Genomic DNA, 21,590 nt, shown 5'->3' with positions numbered 1-21,590 from the left:
CGATTGAAAAATGATCAGGCCAACATAAGTACTTCATTGTAATGTCTTTCTGAGCATTTGCCAAATTATCAGCTTAGCCCACGAATTTGTCTGTTGAATACAAGAAAATTTTATCTTTTTAAAACCCAAAATTTTTCAGAGGTTATATCATAGTTTTACTAATAACTATTGGTCAAGCTTAAAGCAAAAATGTAAAAGAGAAATATAATGTAAAGAGAACCTCTGAGATTTTACTATTTTGCTTGAAAGTTCAAGACTCATGCAAATGAATGGATATCTTTGGTTGAGGTACAATGCAATAAGAAAGGCTGCATTTGGACAATACAATTAAAACTACATAATAAGGCTGTACAATTGCTTGCCATGAAATGATTAAACTTAGCTAGTTTGTAGTTATTAAATAGCATGGTACCGATGTTGACTTCTAAGTGATGAAGTTGAGTGTCAACTTCACTAGAGCTTTTAAAGTTATAGCAAGTAGCATTAAGACGTTGGGGCGAATTCACTAGGTGAGTTGTATGAGTAACCATGGTGACTAAAGTAACTTTGCGTAACTTTGGGCCGAGTATGCCAATTTAAATAACTTTGGATGAGTGGAACTGAATGGTAAATTTGACATGATCCTTGGCAAATTCCATAATTTGATTATTCATTTGGGGTGGAATAGCCTTGAACCAGGTCAATCATGGTCAACACGCCCAATTGAACTCGAACTAGGCAATATTTTGATGGAGAATATTACATAAAAGAGTACAATGTACAATATAAGAAAACAAACCTTACCAAGCATTATGAACATTTTTCAACCAAAAGAATCTATAAATCAGAATCCACTCACCTTTCATGTTTGCAAAATTGAAAAGACACCTTACCAAGTATTATGAACATTCTTCAACCAAAAGAATCTATAAATCAGAATCCACTCACCTTTCATGTTTGCAAAATTGAAAATACATGCAATTTATCATATTAATAGCTTAACATATAATTGTCAATTATGTTATAGTAAAGAAAAAAAGACCATATTTAGGAATCAATTGTGCTTATTTAATGAAATAAATAATCATTTGTTCAAGGATATGATAAGAAATTATACAGTCGTCCATTATTCTAAATATTTCATTAAATGATACATTGTTTTATAATCAATAGAACTATTTCACAGAGTCTTGATTTATCATTGCGCGTTGTTGACCTCATTTTTGTGAGGTCTTTCCTTCCTCTTCATAGAGCCTAGGATCTAGCTCTAAGGTCTAAGGCTTCCTATCGACTATCTTTTCCTATCGACTATCTTCGAGGACTAGAGCTAGACCCACCTCTTTAGAAATTTCAGCCACTTCGTATTTCTCTTGTGATGTCTCGCATTGATGATCTCAAAACCATCGTCGTATGGTCGAGTGGTTAAGGACTATCATGCGGAGACTCAACCGGAAGTTCCCAATAAGATCTCAATCCCTAGGAAAATCTTAAGTTCCAGAGGTTGAGGATTTTACATCCGATTGCGCGTTGCTTTAGGAGTCCCTCCTATCGCAATCTTTCAAATCAAATTCTAGAGGATGAGGATTTTACATCTGATTCTGCATTACTCCTGCTTTAGGAGCCCCTCCTATCGCAACCTTTCAAATCAAATTCTAGAGGATGAGGATTTTACATTCTAGAGGTTGAGGATTCTACATATCATTCTACCCTGCTTTAGGAGCCCCTCCTATCACAACCTTTCAAATCAAATTCTAGAGGATGAGGATTTTACATTCGATTCCGCGTTGCTTTAGGAGTCACTCCTATCGCAATCTTTCAAATCAAATTCTATAGGATAAGAATTTTACATCTGATTCCCCCTCTTATCGCAGTCTTTCAAATCAAATTCTAGAGGTCGGGAATTTTACATCCAATTCCGCGTTGCTTTAGGAGTCTCTCCTATACCCCTCCTATCGCAATCTTTCAAATCAAATTCTAGAGGTTGAGGATTTTACATCTGATTCTGCGTTGCTTTAGGAGCCCCTCTTATCGCAATCTTTCAAATCAAATTCTAAGAGTTTGAAAAGTTTACATCCGATTTTGTGTTGCATTAGGAGCCCCTCCTATCGCAATCTTTCAAATCAAATTTCAGGATCGATGCAGGGATTCTGATTCCTTTAACTTCCACATATATTCCACTACTCTCCATAAATTCTCATAAATCATAATTCATAAATTCTTTCAAATTTCCACAACACAAAATTAAATTGACAAGTAAATCAAATCAATATTAGAATTTGAAAGCTTAAACTCACGATCACAATTTGAAAATACACCTGCTCATCCCCAGTGAAAATCTTTAAAAAATCTTCAGTGCACTCTTGCGTTTGGGTTGGGAACTCTCCAGCGGAGGGCCCAACTCGTTCATTCACAAAATCTTTCTCGAGTTGTGGGTTCTCGATTGGGAACCCAACTCAAGTTCAATTGCATATCAAGTTCAATCTTTGGTCGGTCTACAGTCTACTTAAACAATTTTTTGGTTTGTTGACCTCATTTTTTGAGATCATTATTCTTGTACTCAGGATCCTAGGATCTAGCTCAAGGAATTCCTATTGACTATCTTAGAAAACTAGTATTGAAATCTATCCCCTTAGAATTCCAACCACTTCCTATTTCTTTTGTGATGTCTCGCATTGATGATCTCAAAAACCATCATCGTATGGTCGGGTGGTTAAGAACTATCATGTGGAGACTCAAGGAGAAATTTCCAATAGTATCTCAAGCCCTAAGAAAACCTCTTCAGGACTTTATCATCACACACATACAAAATGCACAAAATTCACTAAGTTGCACAAGATCGGACTAAAATTGAGCTTAAAGAATGGATGAAAATGCAAACTTCTCCGGATGACCTCCGACGACAAAATAGATTGCGCTAACGTGTCCAGGACATCAATTTTAGCTAGGAAAGACACTCATATTGTCATAATAAAGCATAATAGCAAATTGCACGCAAATCGATGAATTCGTCAAAACGACCTCCAATGACGAAACATACCGCACTAACACGTCGGAAACGTTAGAATTACCTAAAAAGAACATTCATTTTGCTATGAATTTACGCACGAATAAAAAGATATGAATTAAATTTTATTTTTGGGAAATATTAAATAATTTATATACTTATATTACTGATTATAATATTAATTATAACCCTAAAGCCTATTTTCCCTTTTCCTGCACACTTAAACTCTTCATTCAACCCTTGCGGCTCGGTCAGGCGGTCGGCTTGCCCCCTCCCTTATGCCCTCTCCCTTTCGTGCCCTAGATCCCGTGGCTCATCCACGCCTACCCCTCCCGACTCTTCTCCTTCTTTGCATGGTCGCTCGACCTTTCAGCTCTCCCATTGCAAGGGCCGGGTTGGCTGACCGTTCTCCTTCTCGAGGCTTTACCGTCTCCATCTTTATTGTGACAATTCTTTCCTCGTCACTTGATTCGACCACAAAAATGGTGGTAAATGTGGTTGTCCCCTCTCATTTCTGCCTATAAAAAAGCTTCCTAAAGTACTATTTTGGGTTGTTAAAAAATTTTTGAAAGAAAGAAAGCCTGAGATTTTCACTAGTTGCTATACGAGGCTTTTAGGAGAGGAGGCTCTGCCGAATTTCCTTCTCGTCTAGGTTCTTGTGTGTTGGGGTGTTCGTGGGTCGTTGCTTCCTCAAAGGTTTTGGGAGAAAAATTCTACACGAAGCATTTTTCTTAAATTTGTTCTAAGGTTTTGCTTTAAGTTTGCATTAAGAGGCTTGAATGATCGAAGAATAGGCCTTTGCAAAATGAGAAAATGCAGTCATTAGCTCATTTTGTAAAGCTTTCAGGCGTCGTGAAATCTGGAAAAGCGCCGTCGCTAGTCCATTTCACGACGAGGCAGTGAACTTTCCCTTTGGAGATTCGGGGAGAAGTTCCTCACCCGCCTCGCCAAAGCAAATGCGGCAATGGTCGTTTTTCTATATGTTGACCCTAGTTTTTCCGGTGAGGTCGTTAGCATGGGGATGACTCCCTATTACATGTGTATGTTTACATATTGCATTTTGCACGCCGCATAGCATTTCACTTCGCTCCAACCGGCCGTCCCGGCCCGACGAGTTTTTCACTTCGCCTCGACCAGCCGCCCCGGCCTAGCGAGCTTTTCACTTCGCTCCAACCGGCCACCCCGACCCAACGAGCACTTCACTTCGCCTCGATCGACCGCCCTGGCCTGGCGGGCAGCCCACTTCACTTCAGTCGGCTTTCCTGAGTCAGTTGGCATGACACTTTCGCTCCACCGGATGCCTCGACCCGGTCGACCAGCTATTTGCACCACCATACTGTCTTGCATGTGTGTTTGCATTTTTGCATATTGTAGTGCATATGTATGATTGTATTAATGCACCATGACCTGCATCTGTCTACCTGTATAATCATGATCATATGCTTATGTTGCACATTCTTTTTGGGCCCCTGCCGCCACGACATGTCTATCATTTACAAGACACTGCTCTTTCAACATACCTACTGGGGTCGCTGTCATCACGGCATGCCCACCCTTTTCGGGCCGCTACCGCCATGGTATGCTCATCTTCTTCGGGTTGATGTCATTACGGCATGCCCATCTTCAGGCCACTATCATCACGACATGCCCATCTCATTGGGTCACTGTCGCCTTGGCATACCTTCCTTAGGTCACTGCCGCCTCGACATACCTTTTTCGGGTCGCGCCACTACGGTATGCCCACCTTCGTTCGAGTCCCCTGCCCCATGGCACACTCATCACTTGTGTGTTTTGACTAATCATTTACATTTGCATGTTTGTATGGATAGCGAGTCAGACCCATTAGGAGAGTGACTCCCGTGTTAGTTGTGATGTCTTAACAAGCATTGCTCGCCGGGTCAATCCCGATGAGCAATGCGAGTTAAGTCATCGGGACTGACATGAGTATGATTGTGCTAAGAATCCAATAGATCTGACTCGTGTCACCTCCATTCGTGACACCATTTAGATCCTTTAGATCCTTAGGATGAGGCCGGTAAGGTGACCCCGTCAAAGTCATACTATACTCATACTCACCCTGCACTTAGATACTAGGTTGACACACTTTTCGTTAGATGGAGTGATATGTTAGGATATAAAGTGCTAGATAGTACTTTTCGAGACCTCTGGCTATTACTGTGTGATGTATTGTTTTGTGCTAGTCATGTGTCACCTTCTTGCCTTTTCGGTGTGCTTTCATGTTTTTTTTGTGTGTGATAGTATGTTAGGGCGATCTTTTGCAGGTGTCGTGCCTACTTATACACACTCACATAGGTGTTATTATGGGGGAGTACGTAATGATTTCTAATCATTTGCTTGCAGGTTTCTTTAGCTCCCCCAATTATAAGGACGGCTTGTTAATTTTGCGATGCATGGCGTGCTCGCTAACATTTATTTTATGCAGGTTGAGTCTTTATTTTTTATTTCATGCGTATTTGATAGTCCTAGGAGTCTGTATTAAAAATAAGATACGGGCACGGATTTCGAGACAAATGACGTATCAAACCATGTGACGAGGACCAGGAGCAGCAGCTCGTGTCCCGTACCTTAAGTTTGAATTTTAAATTGTTATATAGACTTAGGAACGGGCATGTATATGCGGAGTCCGACCGTTTTTTACTGTTTTCACTGGATTATTTTGTCGGTCCAACGACATTTGGTCTGTTTATATATTCTTTTGGGGTACTTTCTTTCTCTTTTTATTCTCGTGTCTTTGCATGTTGGAGCATTTTATATTGTTCGTTTTTTGTGTGTCTGGGCCCACAAAAATGCAATCTAGGCTCACTAAGGATCCTAAAATTTTAATTATTTCTATCTAAAAGTCCTAATAAACAAAAATTGAGATAATCAAAATTTTAGGATTAAACCATTCAAGATTTTTCAAAATCAGTCTTTACCTTTTATGCATGTCTTGGGCCGGTTTTAAAAATGGTTCACATATATGGCTATAACTCAATCATATTTAATAGAGCATTCACGCTTAAGAATGTGATAAATAACTGCATCATACTTGCATGTCCCGATGAGTAACCCTCACATTTTTCTAGCCCGACTGGCCCAGCATAATTTCACCTAGGTGGTTGTCTAGCACGTCTAGGGTGTTAGGATGCACCCCGATCAAGACTGGGTATAAGTCTTCTTGTTGGGGTGTCTGCAGTTTTGTAGTTGGACCCCCTCTTTCTCTTCTTTTCCTGACGCATCTTTGTTATTTTGGTAGGTATAAGTCCCACTTCTTCAGAGCTCCAGCCGATAGTCATAGGATAGAGTCTCGTTCCTGTGACCTTAGGGCTACCGGGGTTCCCGTGGAAGACACAATTCACGGATTGCTGACTGAGAATCCGAGGACTCGTTGGGGCGACTACCTTCACGACCAGGTAGACTTGGAGTCTTAATGGCTTGGGATGACGGGTCCGTGGTACCCCGACCTGGCTACCTCTAACTCCTAGGATCACTCTACCTTCTATTTTTGTTGAGTCTCATTGGGCCCTGTCTTTTCTTTTGCCTTCGTTGGCATCATTTCGACGGCCTGATGACCGATGAGCTGCCGCCCATTTGGGATACAACAATTTTTCCTTTGCTCTTATGACCCGGATGTGCTTTAACGTATCAGGATTCCCCGTTGGGATGATACGGTTATTTCGTAGGTTATGTATGTTGATGAGTCCTCTATCCATATGAGACCACGAGAGATTTTTCGCCCCGTGGTTTAGCGAGAGATTTGAAGCATCGGAGCATTTCTCCTACGAAATAACCTCCCTACATAACTCTGTGCTAATTGTCATTTTTCAGGTAAGCAAAACCCCCTTTGGATCTAGAGTTTTCTTGGGCAACCCCCAAGATTTAATTAACTAAGTGAGATACGTCCCCTTAGGAGCACTCATGGCCCCAGAACAGACACCTACACTTGACTCTCTGGTTTTGGGTAGTCTACGTAAGTATTCTTTCGTGGATATTGGTTTAAGGTACTTTTGTCCGATCTTGCATGAGCGGACACTCTTAACCTATCCTTGCGAGATTTATCGCACGTAGGCTCTCCACGTTTTGTGTTTTCTCTTGTCTATCGTCATTATCGTATATCAGTCTTTTCCGGTTCCTCTCTTTTTTTTTATTTACATACCCCGGAAGAGAGACTTATTCGGAAAAGGGAAGTATATAACGATCGAGAGGCTGGCGACTCCTAAAATAAAAGAGAAAAACGAACGAAAAAAGAATAGCGACTCCGCTGGGGATAAGGCTTTCTCTTCACCACGAGAGTTTTGCTCTTGTGAATTCTAGAGTATCCGCAAGAACTACTCCTACGGGGAAGAAACTACCTCGTTTCATGTGTGGAGTTGTCTATTCGGGTGTGTGTTTCTGTTCTGTGTAGCCACCAGGAGTAGTGTATTCTCTCCATCTGAAGGGGTTCTGCTTGCCTGTTTGATGACCTAGCTTCTTTCTCGTCGAAGCGCCACTGTTCTGTCTAATTATACCTTGGATTTAAGATCTGTGTTCCAATTGCTATGGTTAGCAACTTAGAGCACTTTCGTCCCTTTTTTGTACCCTCGACAGGTCGGTCTCCGCATTTTCGCTTTCATCGATGTCATTGCACTTTGTTTTGATTGTTTTTTTTTTACCTTTCTATTTTGTAATCGTTATCTCTTTCTGCTTGACAGACATGACGAACGAAAAGATGGTTACGATTGCTACTGTCGGGGGAAACACTGTTTCTTTTTCCAGGAGTATTTTCAGTGTTCTCGAAGGCACTATCACATTTGGCTCTTTCGAGCACCCAGTTCGGATTAACATAGATAATCCTAAGCCTGCTAAGGCGTCTGCTCTGTGCCCTCCCCCTCGAAAGGGGAGTCGTGCATGTCGAGCTGTCCCGACTACGGTAGCTTGCGTCAAGCCTGCCTCTCCTGTGAAGAAGAGGCCAACGTGTGATGGCGAGGTGTCGCAGCGCCCTTCAGTCTTCTCTAGATTGTCGGGTCGCTCCATTTTTTCACGGTTATCCCTGTCTTTAGCAGATGAGTCTTCACGCGACACTGTTGTCGCTACTGTTGCCCCTATTGCGAGTTCGGCGCTTGTTGCTCTGAGTCCCTATAGGCTGCTCCCACCCCAAAGTTGGGCAGGAGAGCCCGAAAGACTAGAAACAGGTTTGTTGCAGATCAAGCAGCAGGTCCCTCCTATTGTTATAGTTCCAACCCAGATAGAGTCTTCGATTCCACTAGATGAGAATCGGTTTGTTGTTCTTTCTGTTTGCGTGGACTACGTTCCCGCCAGAATTGCTAGAAGGCATTCCCCGCCTCGGGACATGAGTTCTTTGCCACCCACTGTCCATTTTAACCGTGCTGCTTCGAATTTTCTGACAAAGAAAATCGTCGGAGCAGTTACCTCTATGATAGGACAGAGTCCAGTCACTAAGGAGAAGTTCGTGGCTCAGGTTTCAGAGACGTCCGAACTGGTCATAAAACAACTCTCCACCGCTTCTCGCGCACGACATCCTCGTAGAAGGAGACCGAGGTCCGTCTGTCGGTCCGCTACGAGTTCGAGGTACTTGAGTTTCGTAGTACAGACCATCGAGCCCATCAAGAGTCCCGAGAGGCTTCAGATATGGAGTTTGATGAGACTATCCCAAAGGTTGGTTTTGTTCCTTTTACCACCACTTCTATAGCAACTATACTCGCAGTTCTTACTATACCTCCTTCCATTAATGATAATAAAATAAGGGTTTGTTTTCTCACTGTTCTCATGCTTCGAACCGGTATCCTGCTTCTACAGTTTTTGGTAGCGAGGCAAGATCCGGGGCACACCCCCGCCGATACTCCTCGCATTAGTATTTGAGAAAGGGTTATCGCCCACCTGAGAGATGGGTTCGAAAGAACTCCACCGTTGTACCTCTTACAGTTTCACCTCCTGTTACGCGGGCTAATGTCTCAGTTTCGGGACAAGTCTCTCTTTCAGTTGATCACAGCTTAGAGCTACCTCGGGATAACCTTGAGGGTGGGCCTGAGTTCGATCCTGAGGAAAACTTGTCTAGTGGATTCTCTGATGTTCCTGACAACCTCCTCGAAGAGGATGATCTCCTCGGAGAGGAGCTTCACGATTATGAAATGGCAAAGCATTATGTTTTCGTAATGACCACTCGGGGTCAAAGATCCTTTACCGACGATCCGTCACATGACCTCGAGGAGACTGACCGTCATGAGCCCATAGAGGCTCAGAACGCCCCTGGGATTGATCAAGGGAGCCCCACTCCCGAAGAAACTATAGCCCTTCTACAGGGCCAGATAGCAATCCTCACTGCGCAAATCACTGTGCTATAGGCCGACCGAGCTGGATCCGACATAGCTTCACCTCCGACACAGGTAGAGACATGTTTAGTGACGTCCATCGTGCTGCATAAACCGACAAGACCAGTTCATGTTACCTCTTCTGACATTGCTCAAGTTGAGCAAACACGGTCCGACTCGCATTTACAGACTTTAATAGATGCAAAAGTAAAAGCCGCCCTAGCAGCTCACTAGGGAGAAGTCATAGTACGCCGAGGTAGACCCTACCCCGAGGCATACGAGTATGTACCATATCCTCCGGGATTTGTCCCTCATCTTTTTAAACTTTTCAATGGGGTGGGGAATCCTCGCCAACACATTGCCCAGTTTCGTGTGTTGTGTTGCAATGTTGGGAGTAATGATGCTCTGCGCATTCGTCTCTTTGTTACTAGTTTGGGCGGATTTGTTTTTGAATGATATGTTGATTTACCAAACAACACCTTTAGAACGTTCTCCAAACTAGAAGATGCATTCATGAAACGTTTTGTTGGCGCACATCACCGAGTCACCTTAAATGATTTAATTTTAGCGCGTCAGAATACCAATGAGCCCTTAATCAATTTCATTATCCGGTGGCGCAACTTGAGTATGAAGTGTGAGTCAGTCCTTCAGAAGCAGCATGTTGTCGCGCATTTCATGGGTAAAATCAAGGGTCTAATCTCTGTTTTGCTCAAGATCACCCCCATAAAAACTTTTGAAGTTTTGATAGAAAGGGTGGCTAGCCTGCAAAACAATGCAGAATCTTTGGTTTTAAAATCAAATGATAGAGCTAAAGGCAAAAAGCTTTTTTCAGCCGTCCCTTTAAGAAGGACGGAGGAGAGTTTAACTTTGACGACAGTCGATGATAGGCTAAAAAGACCCGTCCTGTCCGCCGAGCAAGCTCACCCCTCTCTTCAAAAGTGAAAGGGTCAGACCTCAGATCAGAAGAAATCCCGACCATATTCTTTCAAAATAGATCGCCTCAAAAGAATCTTCAAGAATCTCCTCAAACAGAAGATGCAACCTCCTAATCCAAGGAAACCAGAAGAAGCAGACAATGTTCAGGAGTCTGACTACTATCCCTACCATAGACACTTGGGTTATGTACTTGAGGATTGTTGTGTTTTCAAAAATTGTCTTGAAACCCGCTATCAGGAAGGAAAGAGAAATCTCAGAGCCGTACCTGAGAAGCGTTCTGCACGAGGATCAGCCAAAGTCGTTACGGTCGTCCCAACTACTTTTGCTACTACTTCTATTACAGTTTGTGCGGTTAATGTACGATCTTTTTTTTTGCTATTGATATGAGCTCAGAGCAGGAGTTTGTTCTCTCTGAAGCATTTTGTACTATTGATGAAGCAATGAAGAAGAACGTTTCTGAGTATTTTTCTGTGTTTGTGGTTAGTTCTCATGGTTTCGACGCAAATGTTTTTAGCGAAGAAGATGAGCAAAATCCATTGTTGTCCTCCTTTGATGGCGCTTATCGCATCCGTGACGACTTGAGTGATTCGTCAGAAGATGTAGGTGAGACGTATCTCCCTCACGTTTTTTCTATAGAGCCCGCTCCCCTGACATGTCTCGTTGAGAGTGAGCTCGCTAGGTCCCCTGACGAGGATATCCAGGAAATCCGCTTGCGAAGTGACAAACACCTTCCACCAAGGGTGGTTAACCCCACCTCACTCAGACGAGATAAGAAGATCGTTACCCAAGAGGTAGATGATCCCCATAAAGCCCCTGCCCATAGGAAAGAGGCTAAAAACCCTACTAGCAAGGTAGATTACAACGTGTTATCTCTTGTGGAAAATCTACCTCCTTCATCATCTCTTCAGTGTAGTAAGCATGGAAGACATCAGGCTCCAAAAGAGCGCTCATTAAAATCTCCCTCAATTCGGAGGACAGAAGGAGAGCATCGTAGATGCATAATGACGCTGGCAACCTTTGCAAGTGCGCTAGCACGTTGTAATATACCTTGCTAGTAGGGTTTTTAGCCTCTTTGCTCTGGGCAACATCTACCTCCTGGGTAACGATCTCCTTATCTCATATGAGTGAGGTGGGTTTAATCACCCTTGGTGGATGGAGTTTGCCACTTCGCAGGCGGATTTCCTGGATATCCTCTTCAGGGGACCCAGCAAGGTAGATTACAACGCACGAAACTGGGCAATGTGTTGGCGAGGATTCCCTACCTCATCGAAAAGTTTTAAAAGCGGAGGGACTGATCTCAGATGATATGGTATATACTTGTATGCCTCGGGGTAGGGTCAACCTCGGCGTACTATGGTTTCTCTGCTGAGCTGTCATGGGGGCTTTTACTTTCGCATCTATTAAAGACTATAGATGCGAGTCGAACTGTGCTTATTCAATTTGAGCAATATCAGAAGAGGTAATATGAACTGGTCTTGTCGGTTCAGGCGGCACGACGGGCCTCACTAAACGAGTCTCTACCTGTATCGGAGGTGGGGCTACGTCAGATCCAGCTCGGTCGGTCTGTAACGCAGCAATTTGTGCAGTGAGAATTGCTATCTGACCCTGTAGAATGATAATAGTTTTCTTGAGAGTGGGTCCCTTTTGATCAATCACAGGGGCATTCTGAACCTCTGCGGGCTCATGACGATCAGTCTCCTCGAGGTCATGTGACAAATTGTCGGTAGATGATCTTTGACTCTGAGTGGTCACTACAAAAACATAATGCTTTGACATTTTAGAATCGCGAAGCTCCTCTCTGAGGAGATCATCCTCTTCGAGAATGTTGTCAGGAACAGCAGAGAATCCACTAGACAAATTTTCCTCGAGATCGAACTCAGGCCCACCCTCGGGTTATCCCTAGGTAGCTCTAAGCTGCGATCAACTGGAAGAGAGACTTGTCCCGAAACCGAGACATTAGCCCCCGTAACAAGAGGTGAAACTATAAGAGGAACAAGGGTGGAGCTCTTTCGGACCCACCTCCTCTCAGATGGGCGATAGCCCTTTCTCAAATATGAATGCGAGGAGTATCGGCGGGGGTGCGTCCCGGATCTCGCCTCGCTACCAAAAATTGTAAAAGCAGGGTACTGACTCGAACCAAAAGAACATTAAGAAAACAAACTCATATTTTTATTATCATTAATGGAAGGAAATACAGCAAGAGCTTCGACCATCGCCGCTATAGAAGTGTTGGTAAAAGGAACATAACCAAGCTCTGGGATAGTCCCGTCAAACTCCATATCCGAAGCCTCTCGGGACTCCTGAATGGGCTCGACGGTCTGTACTACGAAGCGCAAGTACCCCGAACTCGTAGCGAACCGACAGGCGGACCACGGTCTCCTGATACGAGGATGTCGTGGGCGAGAAACAATGGAGAGTTGCTCCATGACCTGATCGGACGTCTCTGAAACCTGAGCCATGAGCTTCTCCCTAGTGACTCGACCATGTCCTATCATGGAGGTAACTGCTCCGACGATTTCCTTTGTCAGAAAATTCGTAGCAGCACGGTCAAAATGGACAGTGAGTGGCAAAGAACTTGTGTCACGAGGCAGGGAACGTCACCTAGTAATGCTGGAGGGAACGTAGTCCACGCAGTCAGAAAAAACTTCAAACTAATTCTCATCCAGTGGAATCGAAGACTATACCTGGGCTGGAACTAGAACAGTAGAAGGGGCCTGTTGCTTGATCTGCGACAACCTGTTTCTGGTCTTCCGGGCCCTCCTGCCCAACTTCGGGGTGGGAGCAGCCTCAGATGGATTCGGAGCAATAGGGGTCGAACACGCAACAGGAGCAGGGGCAATAGTAGCGACAGCAGTGTCGAGTGAAGACTCATTTGTTAAATGCAGAAACAATCGTGAAAAAACGATGGAACGGCCTGAAAATCTAGAGAATACTGAAGGGCGTTGCGACACATCGCCATTAGGCGTTGGCTTCTTCTTCGCAAGAAAGGCAGACTCGACGCAAGCTGCCGCAGTCGGGATAGCTCAACATGCACGACTCCCCTTTCGAGGGGGAGAGCACAAAGCAGATGCCTTAGCAGGCGTAGGATTACCTATGGTAATCCGAACAGGGTGCTCGAAAAAACCAAATGTGATAGTGCCTTCGAGAGCACTGAAAATATTCGGGGAAAAAGACATTGTGTTTCCCTCTGCAGTAGCAATCGTAACCATCTTTTCGCTCGTCATGTCTGTCAAGCAGAAATAGATAACGATTACAAAACAGAAAGGTCAAAGAAAACAATCAAAACAAAGTGCAACAACATAGATGAATGCGAAAATGCAACGACCGACCTGTCGAGGGTATAAAAAGGGACGGAAGTGCTCCAAGTTGCTAACCTTAGCAGCTGAAACGCGGATCTGAAATCCAAGGTCTAGCTAGACGCAACAAACAGTGGCGCTTCGACAAGAAAGAAGCTAGGTCATCAAAAAGGCAAGCAGAGCCCCTTCAGAAGGATAGAACACACTACTCCCGATGGCTCCATAGAACAGACACATACACCCGAATAGACAACTCCACACATGAAACGAGGTAGTTTCTTCACCGTAGAAGTTGTTGTTCTTGCGGATACTCTAGAATCCGCAAGAGCAAAACTCTCGTGGTGAAGAGAAAACCTCATCCCCAGCGGAGTCGCCATTCATAAATTGAATTCTTACAAGTCAATTTTTATTTTAAGAAATAATTGACTATATTAATTATTAATACTTTATAAGCACATGCTCTTAATATAAGAAAATAGTATGAATATGAGTGATAGTGTATCAGTCGATAAAACCTTTATTAATATCATCTGGCAAGTATGATAAAAAGAAATATTGATGATTATTTTGAAAATCATTAAACTTTCATAAAATTGATGCCTAACATTCCCTATTTAGGGTACCTTGATGAAGCTAATATTAGATGTGTAAATAAATATATAGTGGAATGATAAATGATCGATGAGCACATTTGAATATATATATGAATATATTTTATATAGTTGCATATGGATAAAATAGTATCTAAATGCAATGCTCATCATAATTTATCATACAAATCATCATAAACATCACCATATCATAAACTGATGTAAAACATGTGATACTTTTCATTTATGCAATGCAAAAATTACATTAATTTGATAACACAAAGACACCTTGCTAGGTATGAGTCATTAAGCTCATTGTGACTTTTTCTTTGTAATAGGTTCAAGAATATTACTTGGTGAACCATCGTGAGATAACCAAACTTATCAAAAGTAAAATTTCACTAAATACTTTTAAATTTATATCGTAGTTCAATTTGTATTTTTGTGAGTTTAGGTAATCTTTGTTGTAGTTGTTTATTTCAGCTTTTTGCATTAGTTATTTTTGTCTTTTTGTTGAGTTATTGTTATGAAATGTATTAATATAATAAAATATAATTTAACTTCCTTTGCTTACTTTCACTATCTATAGTTAGTTATATATGAACTTTTCTCTTGCAAGTACCAAAATATGTTTAAATCCACCTTGGATTTTAAACTTTTTCCCAAATTTGAAGTCAATTTCTTCATCGCATTCTATGTTGTAAGGTTGAAATGCCTTTTAGACCCAAGGTGTGACAACATCCTCACAAAATTCATCATTAATTTTTTTTGTCGACAATAGATATTAAGGGTCTTGAGTAAAATATTAAATAATTTACATGAATGAAAAGCATTGATGGAGCATCTGATTAAAAACAAATAACAAATTAGAACTCTCAAAGAGTCTACAAAGGTTAACATTTAGCAAATAACTATATACTCCGAATCAAGTTTAATGCCATTGATAACTAAGCCAAGTTAAAAGTAAGGTTAGATGGGCTTAATCTTGCTAATAAAGTCTATAAAAGGATCTTATTTGCCTAACGTGACAACTCAATTGGTGTTGTATAATATTATTGGACACTATAACGTATAACTAAATTTAAATTCAATGTCTTACAAAAGTTGCAATAGACCTTCATGCTCAATAAGTTTGAGATATTCATATTTCTTAAGAGAAGAATATGCTTTTATCACATTATTGAGCTATATTAAAGATTTTTTAGATTTTTTATTTAATAATTTAGTTGGATATACAAAAAATTTTAAACATCAGATTGTTCGGATGATAATCAATACTTGTTTTAGTAATTTAAAATTTCATTTGAATTTTTTAAAAATAATTTGTAATTTAGGAAATGTTATAGTCGAAATTTCAAATCGATTTAGATAGATTTAAAATCACATTTATTGTGTTCTATAAAGATATTTAATTGAAAGGAATTTTCCGTGATTTTTTTTGTATTATTATTTATGCAATTTATAGTCTTTTCGTGCATGGCTTTATAGTCAAGGGAGTTAGAAAGGACTATTCAGAATGGTGAGTTAACTGGAGAAGAAAATAAGAGGACGGAAGAACGAAAAAAAATCAATGAAAGTTCATTTACATGATAACAAAATTTTGTCTCGAAAAAATAAAAGAACTAAGCCAAATCCATAAAGGTTACAGAGGTAACTTTTTGAGAAAATTTTGTAGTTCTCAATTTTGGACTTAGTTTAATTTATTTTTTTCTTCCCTCGTGTAATTTTTTCTTCTCGTTTATTCTATGAGACTTGAGGCATCTCTTTTCTTTGTTGAGGGTGAGTTTACTCGAATTTTAGGACTGCATATTAAGTAAACTTGTTTTGTACATCAATTGTGACTTTTAATTTGAGTGAATGAACCTTCTCTTCTCCCATAAACATAGGAAAATATGAATTGAGGCACATACATCCCAATGTTCTCCTCTTCCAAGTTACTTTATGATTCATCAAATTCACTTCAAGTTAATGCTCCTATATAAAAGTTATACGGTTTTCCTAACAAAAATAGTTTCCATGAATGCACTCATATAGCTAGAATCGATCACATTGGAAAGGGTTAATGACTTTCTTATTCTTCTAAATGCTTAATCCAATCAAGCAGATATTTTGTTTAAAACTACATCAAAAGATATAGTTTTCTAAGCATGATTTACAAATACATGATGATTTGTTCATGAAAACAAGTTAACCCATTTTCTCCTCTATAAAGTCTTGCAAAAAGCACTTTTATGGCTTATATCTCTTCGTAGTTTCAGTTGCCAAAAAAACACTACTTTCATGAGTGTAATAAAACCAAGATTAAGGGGCTATTAGGTTCAAATTATGTCGATAACAATGTTATCAAAATTAAAATGCTATTTAGATGTTAATGCTATCTATTAAATGCAATGTGCTTTGTTTGATGTAGTAAAAGTTAAAAAATACAATTTTATCCAGAAAGATCAACGACTGCTTTATTCATTTTTTGCTTTACAAATAGAGATCTATTGATAACATGATAGTGAAGCAAACAAATAGAGATTTATTGATAACATGACATTATGGCAGATGTTGGTGAACTAAACAACCGCCAGGTTAGGATCATGGACAAAGTAATATCTTAAATGACACAAGCCTTTTTGTCCTTGGTACCAAATAGCATGCATAGAATAGACAGTTGGACATGTGCATGGAAAAGCATTTGCATAAAACAAACAAGCAATTAAAGGATCATGAAGGGATTAAGAACAAATACCTCCTTAGACCTTTTGTGATTCCCTGAGGACTTACATCATGATAAAAAGCATCCCATGTGCACCAACCAAACCAATCTAGCATTCCTGGCATCTGTTTCAATAGTAAGAAGAAACAAATCTTTATTTTTTTGCAATATCAAGAAAAAATATATATATAAAATCCACCGCCTATTGTTGCGAGAATTTCATAAATTATAATTAAAACTAAAGTAAAAGACATTGACTTGCCTGTTTATTTTCGCATGGCAAAAAAGTGCCTTTTTTCTCATGCAATATTCTGTGTGATAGATCAATTTGGGATCAACTCCATATGAATACATAACAGCACCCCCAAAAGATTTGGAAAATAAAGAAGAATCAATTATGAGGTACATATTTATTGAGAGAACAAAGGGACTTACTTTATCGACTCTTTCACAAGATGGTAAGGATCTTCGCCATAATTTACAAGAACTACCTCAAGGAACTTAGATGACTTGACAAAGGGATCCCCTACGAGGAAAAGTTAGCTATGTAAGGTATCAACAGTGAAAATATTCTCTAAAAAAACAATACCAGCCAATAGACAGCATTCACCATCGTCTTTCAAATCCTTAGCATAAAATCTAGATATAAGAACACGATCTTTAGGGTTGATCGCTACCACTTTCTATGCAAAACTCAAGCTCATTTGAAGAGTTCCCTTGTAAACTGCTTCTAAATTGGCCATCTAACACTGGCAAAAACAAAATGTAGAATCGTAAAGCTTTATCAGCTTTTGGACTCTCATCTCCATTAGCCTTTGCTTCTAGAAGTAGTAACTGTGTCTCTGCTGGGATATCACTTCCTGAATGGCCTATTCGAGGTATCATCCACCATATCTTAAATCTGAACAAGGAAAGAAGCGGGAAATCCCTGCAGCCAAATCATAGTGCCATTAGATCTGTAATATCAAAATCTCTCAACATCTAACTCAATCAAAAAGCAAAAAGGCACTCTGTACATGAAACATTTAAGCATGCAAGCAAGCAGAACTGGCCATGCACTGGAACTCTCTAAACTCTGGATGATTCCTCTCCAGAGTCAACTTTTATGAAGATAGACAAACTTACATAAACTAAAGCAGTATGATTCTTGAAGGTTAAGCATTGTGCCAGAGTTAATTTCCATGAAGATACTCAAATTTTCATAAGCAACATCTAACTTGCTCAAAAAATAAAAGAGCAATTGTACTTTAAACGATTAACCATGCAAGCAAGTAAATAGGCTATTTAATGCTCTAAACACGGAAAGCTTCCTCTCCAGAGTCAATTTTCATGACAATCATTAGACTTCCAGAAACTGATGCAGCACATTTTGCTAATAGAGAGGCCTGTCATTTATTACTTAGCAAAAACAAAAATAAATAAATAAAATAAACTATACTAGAGTATCGAAAAAAGGATAAGCAATATTCTTATTCTAGTCCAAAATCCTATTTACTTTTACAGCTTGAATTTGATTCAAATGTCTGGAAGCTTGTTATGATGACAAGAATGAAATACAAAGGAAAAGAATAGCAGGAATTGGGACAAAATGGGTCAGCAACTTCTGTTAGAAATTTTTTATCAATGGCTACAGTGAAGACATTTGATAAGAAAATAAAAACCAATATAATATTGACTTAGATTTTTATAGTTCAAAACATTTGCCTTGTAATTATTATAAACATGTCATGATCTTTTGATCAAATATCCTCCTTTGATTCTCTGTCATACACTCCTGAAAAAATTATAGTGTACTGCTTCATTTTCTTCTTAGATTTCTTTGTTATACCGTATAAAATTGTGCAGCCAAATAAAGGAAAAACAACAAATTTTAAAAAAAGTTAAAATTCCAAAAGCATTCTAAATATATTTCATATGTTTCCAATTCCAAATTGAAATCAAAGCGGAATGAATGGTATGGTTCAATTGAATTTAACTGATGTGTAAATACTTAGATTTCTTTGTTTCAAGATACATAAAAGGAGAATAGATTAAGTTTAAACTGATTTGTAAAGAAGATATTCAACACTAATGATAGTACATCAGGAATGAATTGAAAATGCCAATTCAAATATTTCTGATAATAATTTAGGTGTCAAGAAGATCAATTTGATTCTAAATTATAATGTAATTAGAATAAAATCAAACCTCGCATACCTCTTGTTTTGTAACTCAAAGCAATGAAACATCTATTTTATTAAAGGTGTGTTTGGGGCGGCAATGCGGTAGCAGTGTCGTGTCGCACCGTAGTTTTTCTTGTTTGACAAAACTGTGTTTTGTTTGTGTTCTCAATTAGTTGCAGCTTAAAGTTGTGTTTTCAAATCAAACTTGGCGACCTGCAGTGACAACTAGAAAGTTGTGATCTGAATTCTGTTAAAAAAAAATTTGTAATAGTCGCTGCAGCTTTTTGAACAACAGTTTCTTCTTTAGCGGCTTCACAGTTGCTTCTTCAAACAGCTACAGCGAACCCAAACAGACGCTAAATCCCTTTCTACAAAAGTATTATTAGTAAGTGATTATAGCAAATTACTTTTCACGGCAACATATTTATAACTATGCAAGGTAAAGTCTAAAATACTCTATGTGTGATTTTTCTCCAAAAGATTATATGCAGCAAACATAGCTTATATTCGCCATTTTAACGCACATTACTTTCCAAATTTATCTGAAATCCATTATGAGGCAAATACCAATCAAACAAGATTTTTTATCTTCGTCTGGCTGCATCCAGATCTGTAAGAACATAATTATATCCCCACAGTATCAAGTTACAAGCAATCAACTACCATATATTGTAATTTGAAAACATTATCAGTCATTGGTGTTATCGAGACAGAATTCAAAATCATTTCAGAAAAAGCCTCTGAACAAGGCAATAAGCAGCGTTCAAACTTCACAAAATAAGGCAACGGAAACAGCAAGAAACCAAGTATAAAAGCCACCAGAACTTACTTGACAACACCTAGCTTGAAGATATGGCGGCTGCTCGCCTCCTGTGAGACTGCTCCCAAGAACAACGACCCATTCGAAGAAGGAGTGACCACGACATTCTCTGGCACACTCGAGAGTGGCTCCCTCCCATTGATCCTCAACACTCCGTTTTGTATGAAGCTTTTGTTGGCCTGGCTCATGGAATGCTTCCATGTCTCAGGGAATCTCAGGCGCCGACTGTTCAGCGCAATACCATTGGATTTGGATGGCAAAAAGAAAGCAAAGCTCGGTTCAAGATGGAGTGAGTTAACAGTGGAACAGATTATGGCCATTGAAGAATTAACGGGAGGTGGAGAATCCTACGTTGGAAGACTAGAAATCTACGGCCCCTCTGAAAATGGTACAAGGAAAAAATATGGACGAATGGTGCTCCTAAAATACCGAAGACAGCTGCTTTGATTTTGTTCCTTTGAAGGATTGGTGTGCAGAGGATTGATGGGAGTGGAAGTCGGGATGACATGATAGCCAACGGATAATGAGAAAAACGAAAGAACGCGAGCGATTGGAGAGGCTAATTTGCTAACCTAATAATTTATAATTAATTCCATTTCATTGCCACGGTGAAACAGTGCCAAGCTCGAACTTAATACTGAGCTTGATTAGCTAAGCACAATTTTGTCCAAACTTAAGACCCATTTGGGGGAGGTTATAACATCACTGTTTGGTTCCCACTTATTAAGAGATTATTGGAAACTGCATTTTGGAAATTGTAAAAGACAAGGGCGTTTTGAGATTCTGATTGACCTATTAACCCTCGATCCCTACTTTGCTCCCCTACTTTGCTCTCGTGACCTTGCCTCTTTTTCTTTCGCCTCTTGCTCCCGTGACCCTAGCCGTTCGACGCCGCACTTCGCCTCTTGCTCCCGTGACCTCTGTTCGAAGCCTGATCCAGCAAAGCTTCGCCTCTCACTCCCGTCACCAAGCCGTTCGACGTCGGATCCAACAAGGCTTTGTCGCTCGCTCCCGTAACCTAGTCGTTCGACGTCGGATCCAACAACGCTTCACCTCTCGCTCCCGTGACAGCCGTTCGACGCCGGATTCAGCAGCGAACAATCCATCGCCCGAATCCAGCAGCGGAAAACCAAAATTCATTGGGAAATTTACAAATTGCAGTTAAAAGACTAAGTTAATTTACAAATGTTCTTTTAAATGCCTTTAATAATTTCAATTTTATTAAGTATTTGTTTTTTTTTATTAAGTTTATAGTATAATGATTCCAGAATTCATATTACAGCTTTAAAATAATTTCTTTAAAATAATAAGTTTCTAGTATAATGATTCAATAGCTTTGACAAGATTCTTAAAACAATTTATTTATATTCAATGAACCTTCATGGGTTCGATCTTTCTGATAACTCATTCACTAGTATATATGTATCTCATTTCGTAATCACATTTGATGTGCTGAAGGATACGATTTATGTTTTTATTCTTATATATTTGGTTTTAAATGAGCATTGAAATTGATTTTGGTTTTCTTGGTCATATTGCTTTGGTAGTAAAGTTTAATTTGGTGGGCTTAATATAAAAAGCAAAGTTTTGGTAACAAAGTTTAATTTGATGGGCTTAACACAAAAGGCAAAGTTTTTGCAGCAAAGTTTAATTTGATAGGGTTAATACAAAAGGTTTTCTTGGTCATATTGCTTTGGTAGCACACACAGAGGATTACTGCCAGCGTTTTGAGAGGGGCTTAGCTGGGGATAAAGTTGCATGGCTATGGTTGTTCTTTAAGCCATGAAATTG

General features: G+C 39.9%; 1 protein-coding gene across 3 annotated transcripts in view; it reads right to left on the bottom strand.

Annotated features, from left to right (window-relative positions):
- Positions 1-20,364, bottom strand: part of LOC110030286 (probable galactinol--sucrose galactosyltransferase 2) — a 52,827-nt gene extending 32,463 nt beyond the window's left edge. For 2 of the 3 annotated variants that reach the window (XM_020732926.1, XM_020732927.1), the window contains exons 1-5: positions 19,809-20,364; positions 17,495-17,745; positions 17,253-17,343; positions 17,080-17,128; positions 16,851-16,942 (exon numbers count right to left, since the gene is read on the bottom strand). In XM_020732926.1, the coding sequence (XP_020588585.1) occupies positions 16,851-16,942; positions 17,080-17,128; positions 17,253-17,343; positions 17,495-17,745; positions 19,809-20,119 (794 nt within the window). In that variant the 5' untranslated portion in view covers positions 20,120-20,364. The other variant, XM_020732928.1, reaches the window with a different exon arrangement.
- Between the last annotated feature and the right edge of the window lie 1,226 nt (positions 20,365-21,590).

Source organism: Phalaenopsis equestris, unplaced genomic scaffold, assembly GCF_001263595.1.
Source record: "Phalaenopsis equestris unplaced genomic scaffold, ASM126359v1 Scaffold000694, whole genome shotgun sequence".
Lineage (NCBI taxonomy): Eukaryota > Viridiplantae > Streptophyta > Magnoliopsida > Asparagales > Orchidaceae > Phalaenopsis > Phalaenopsis equestris.
Note: the sequence above shows the minus strand (reverse complement) of the source record. Positions and strands in the feature narration are given on the sequence as shown.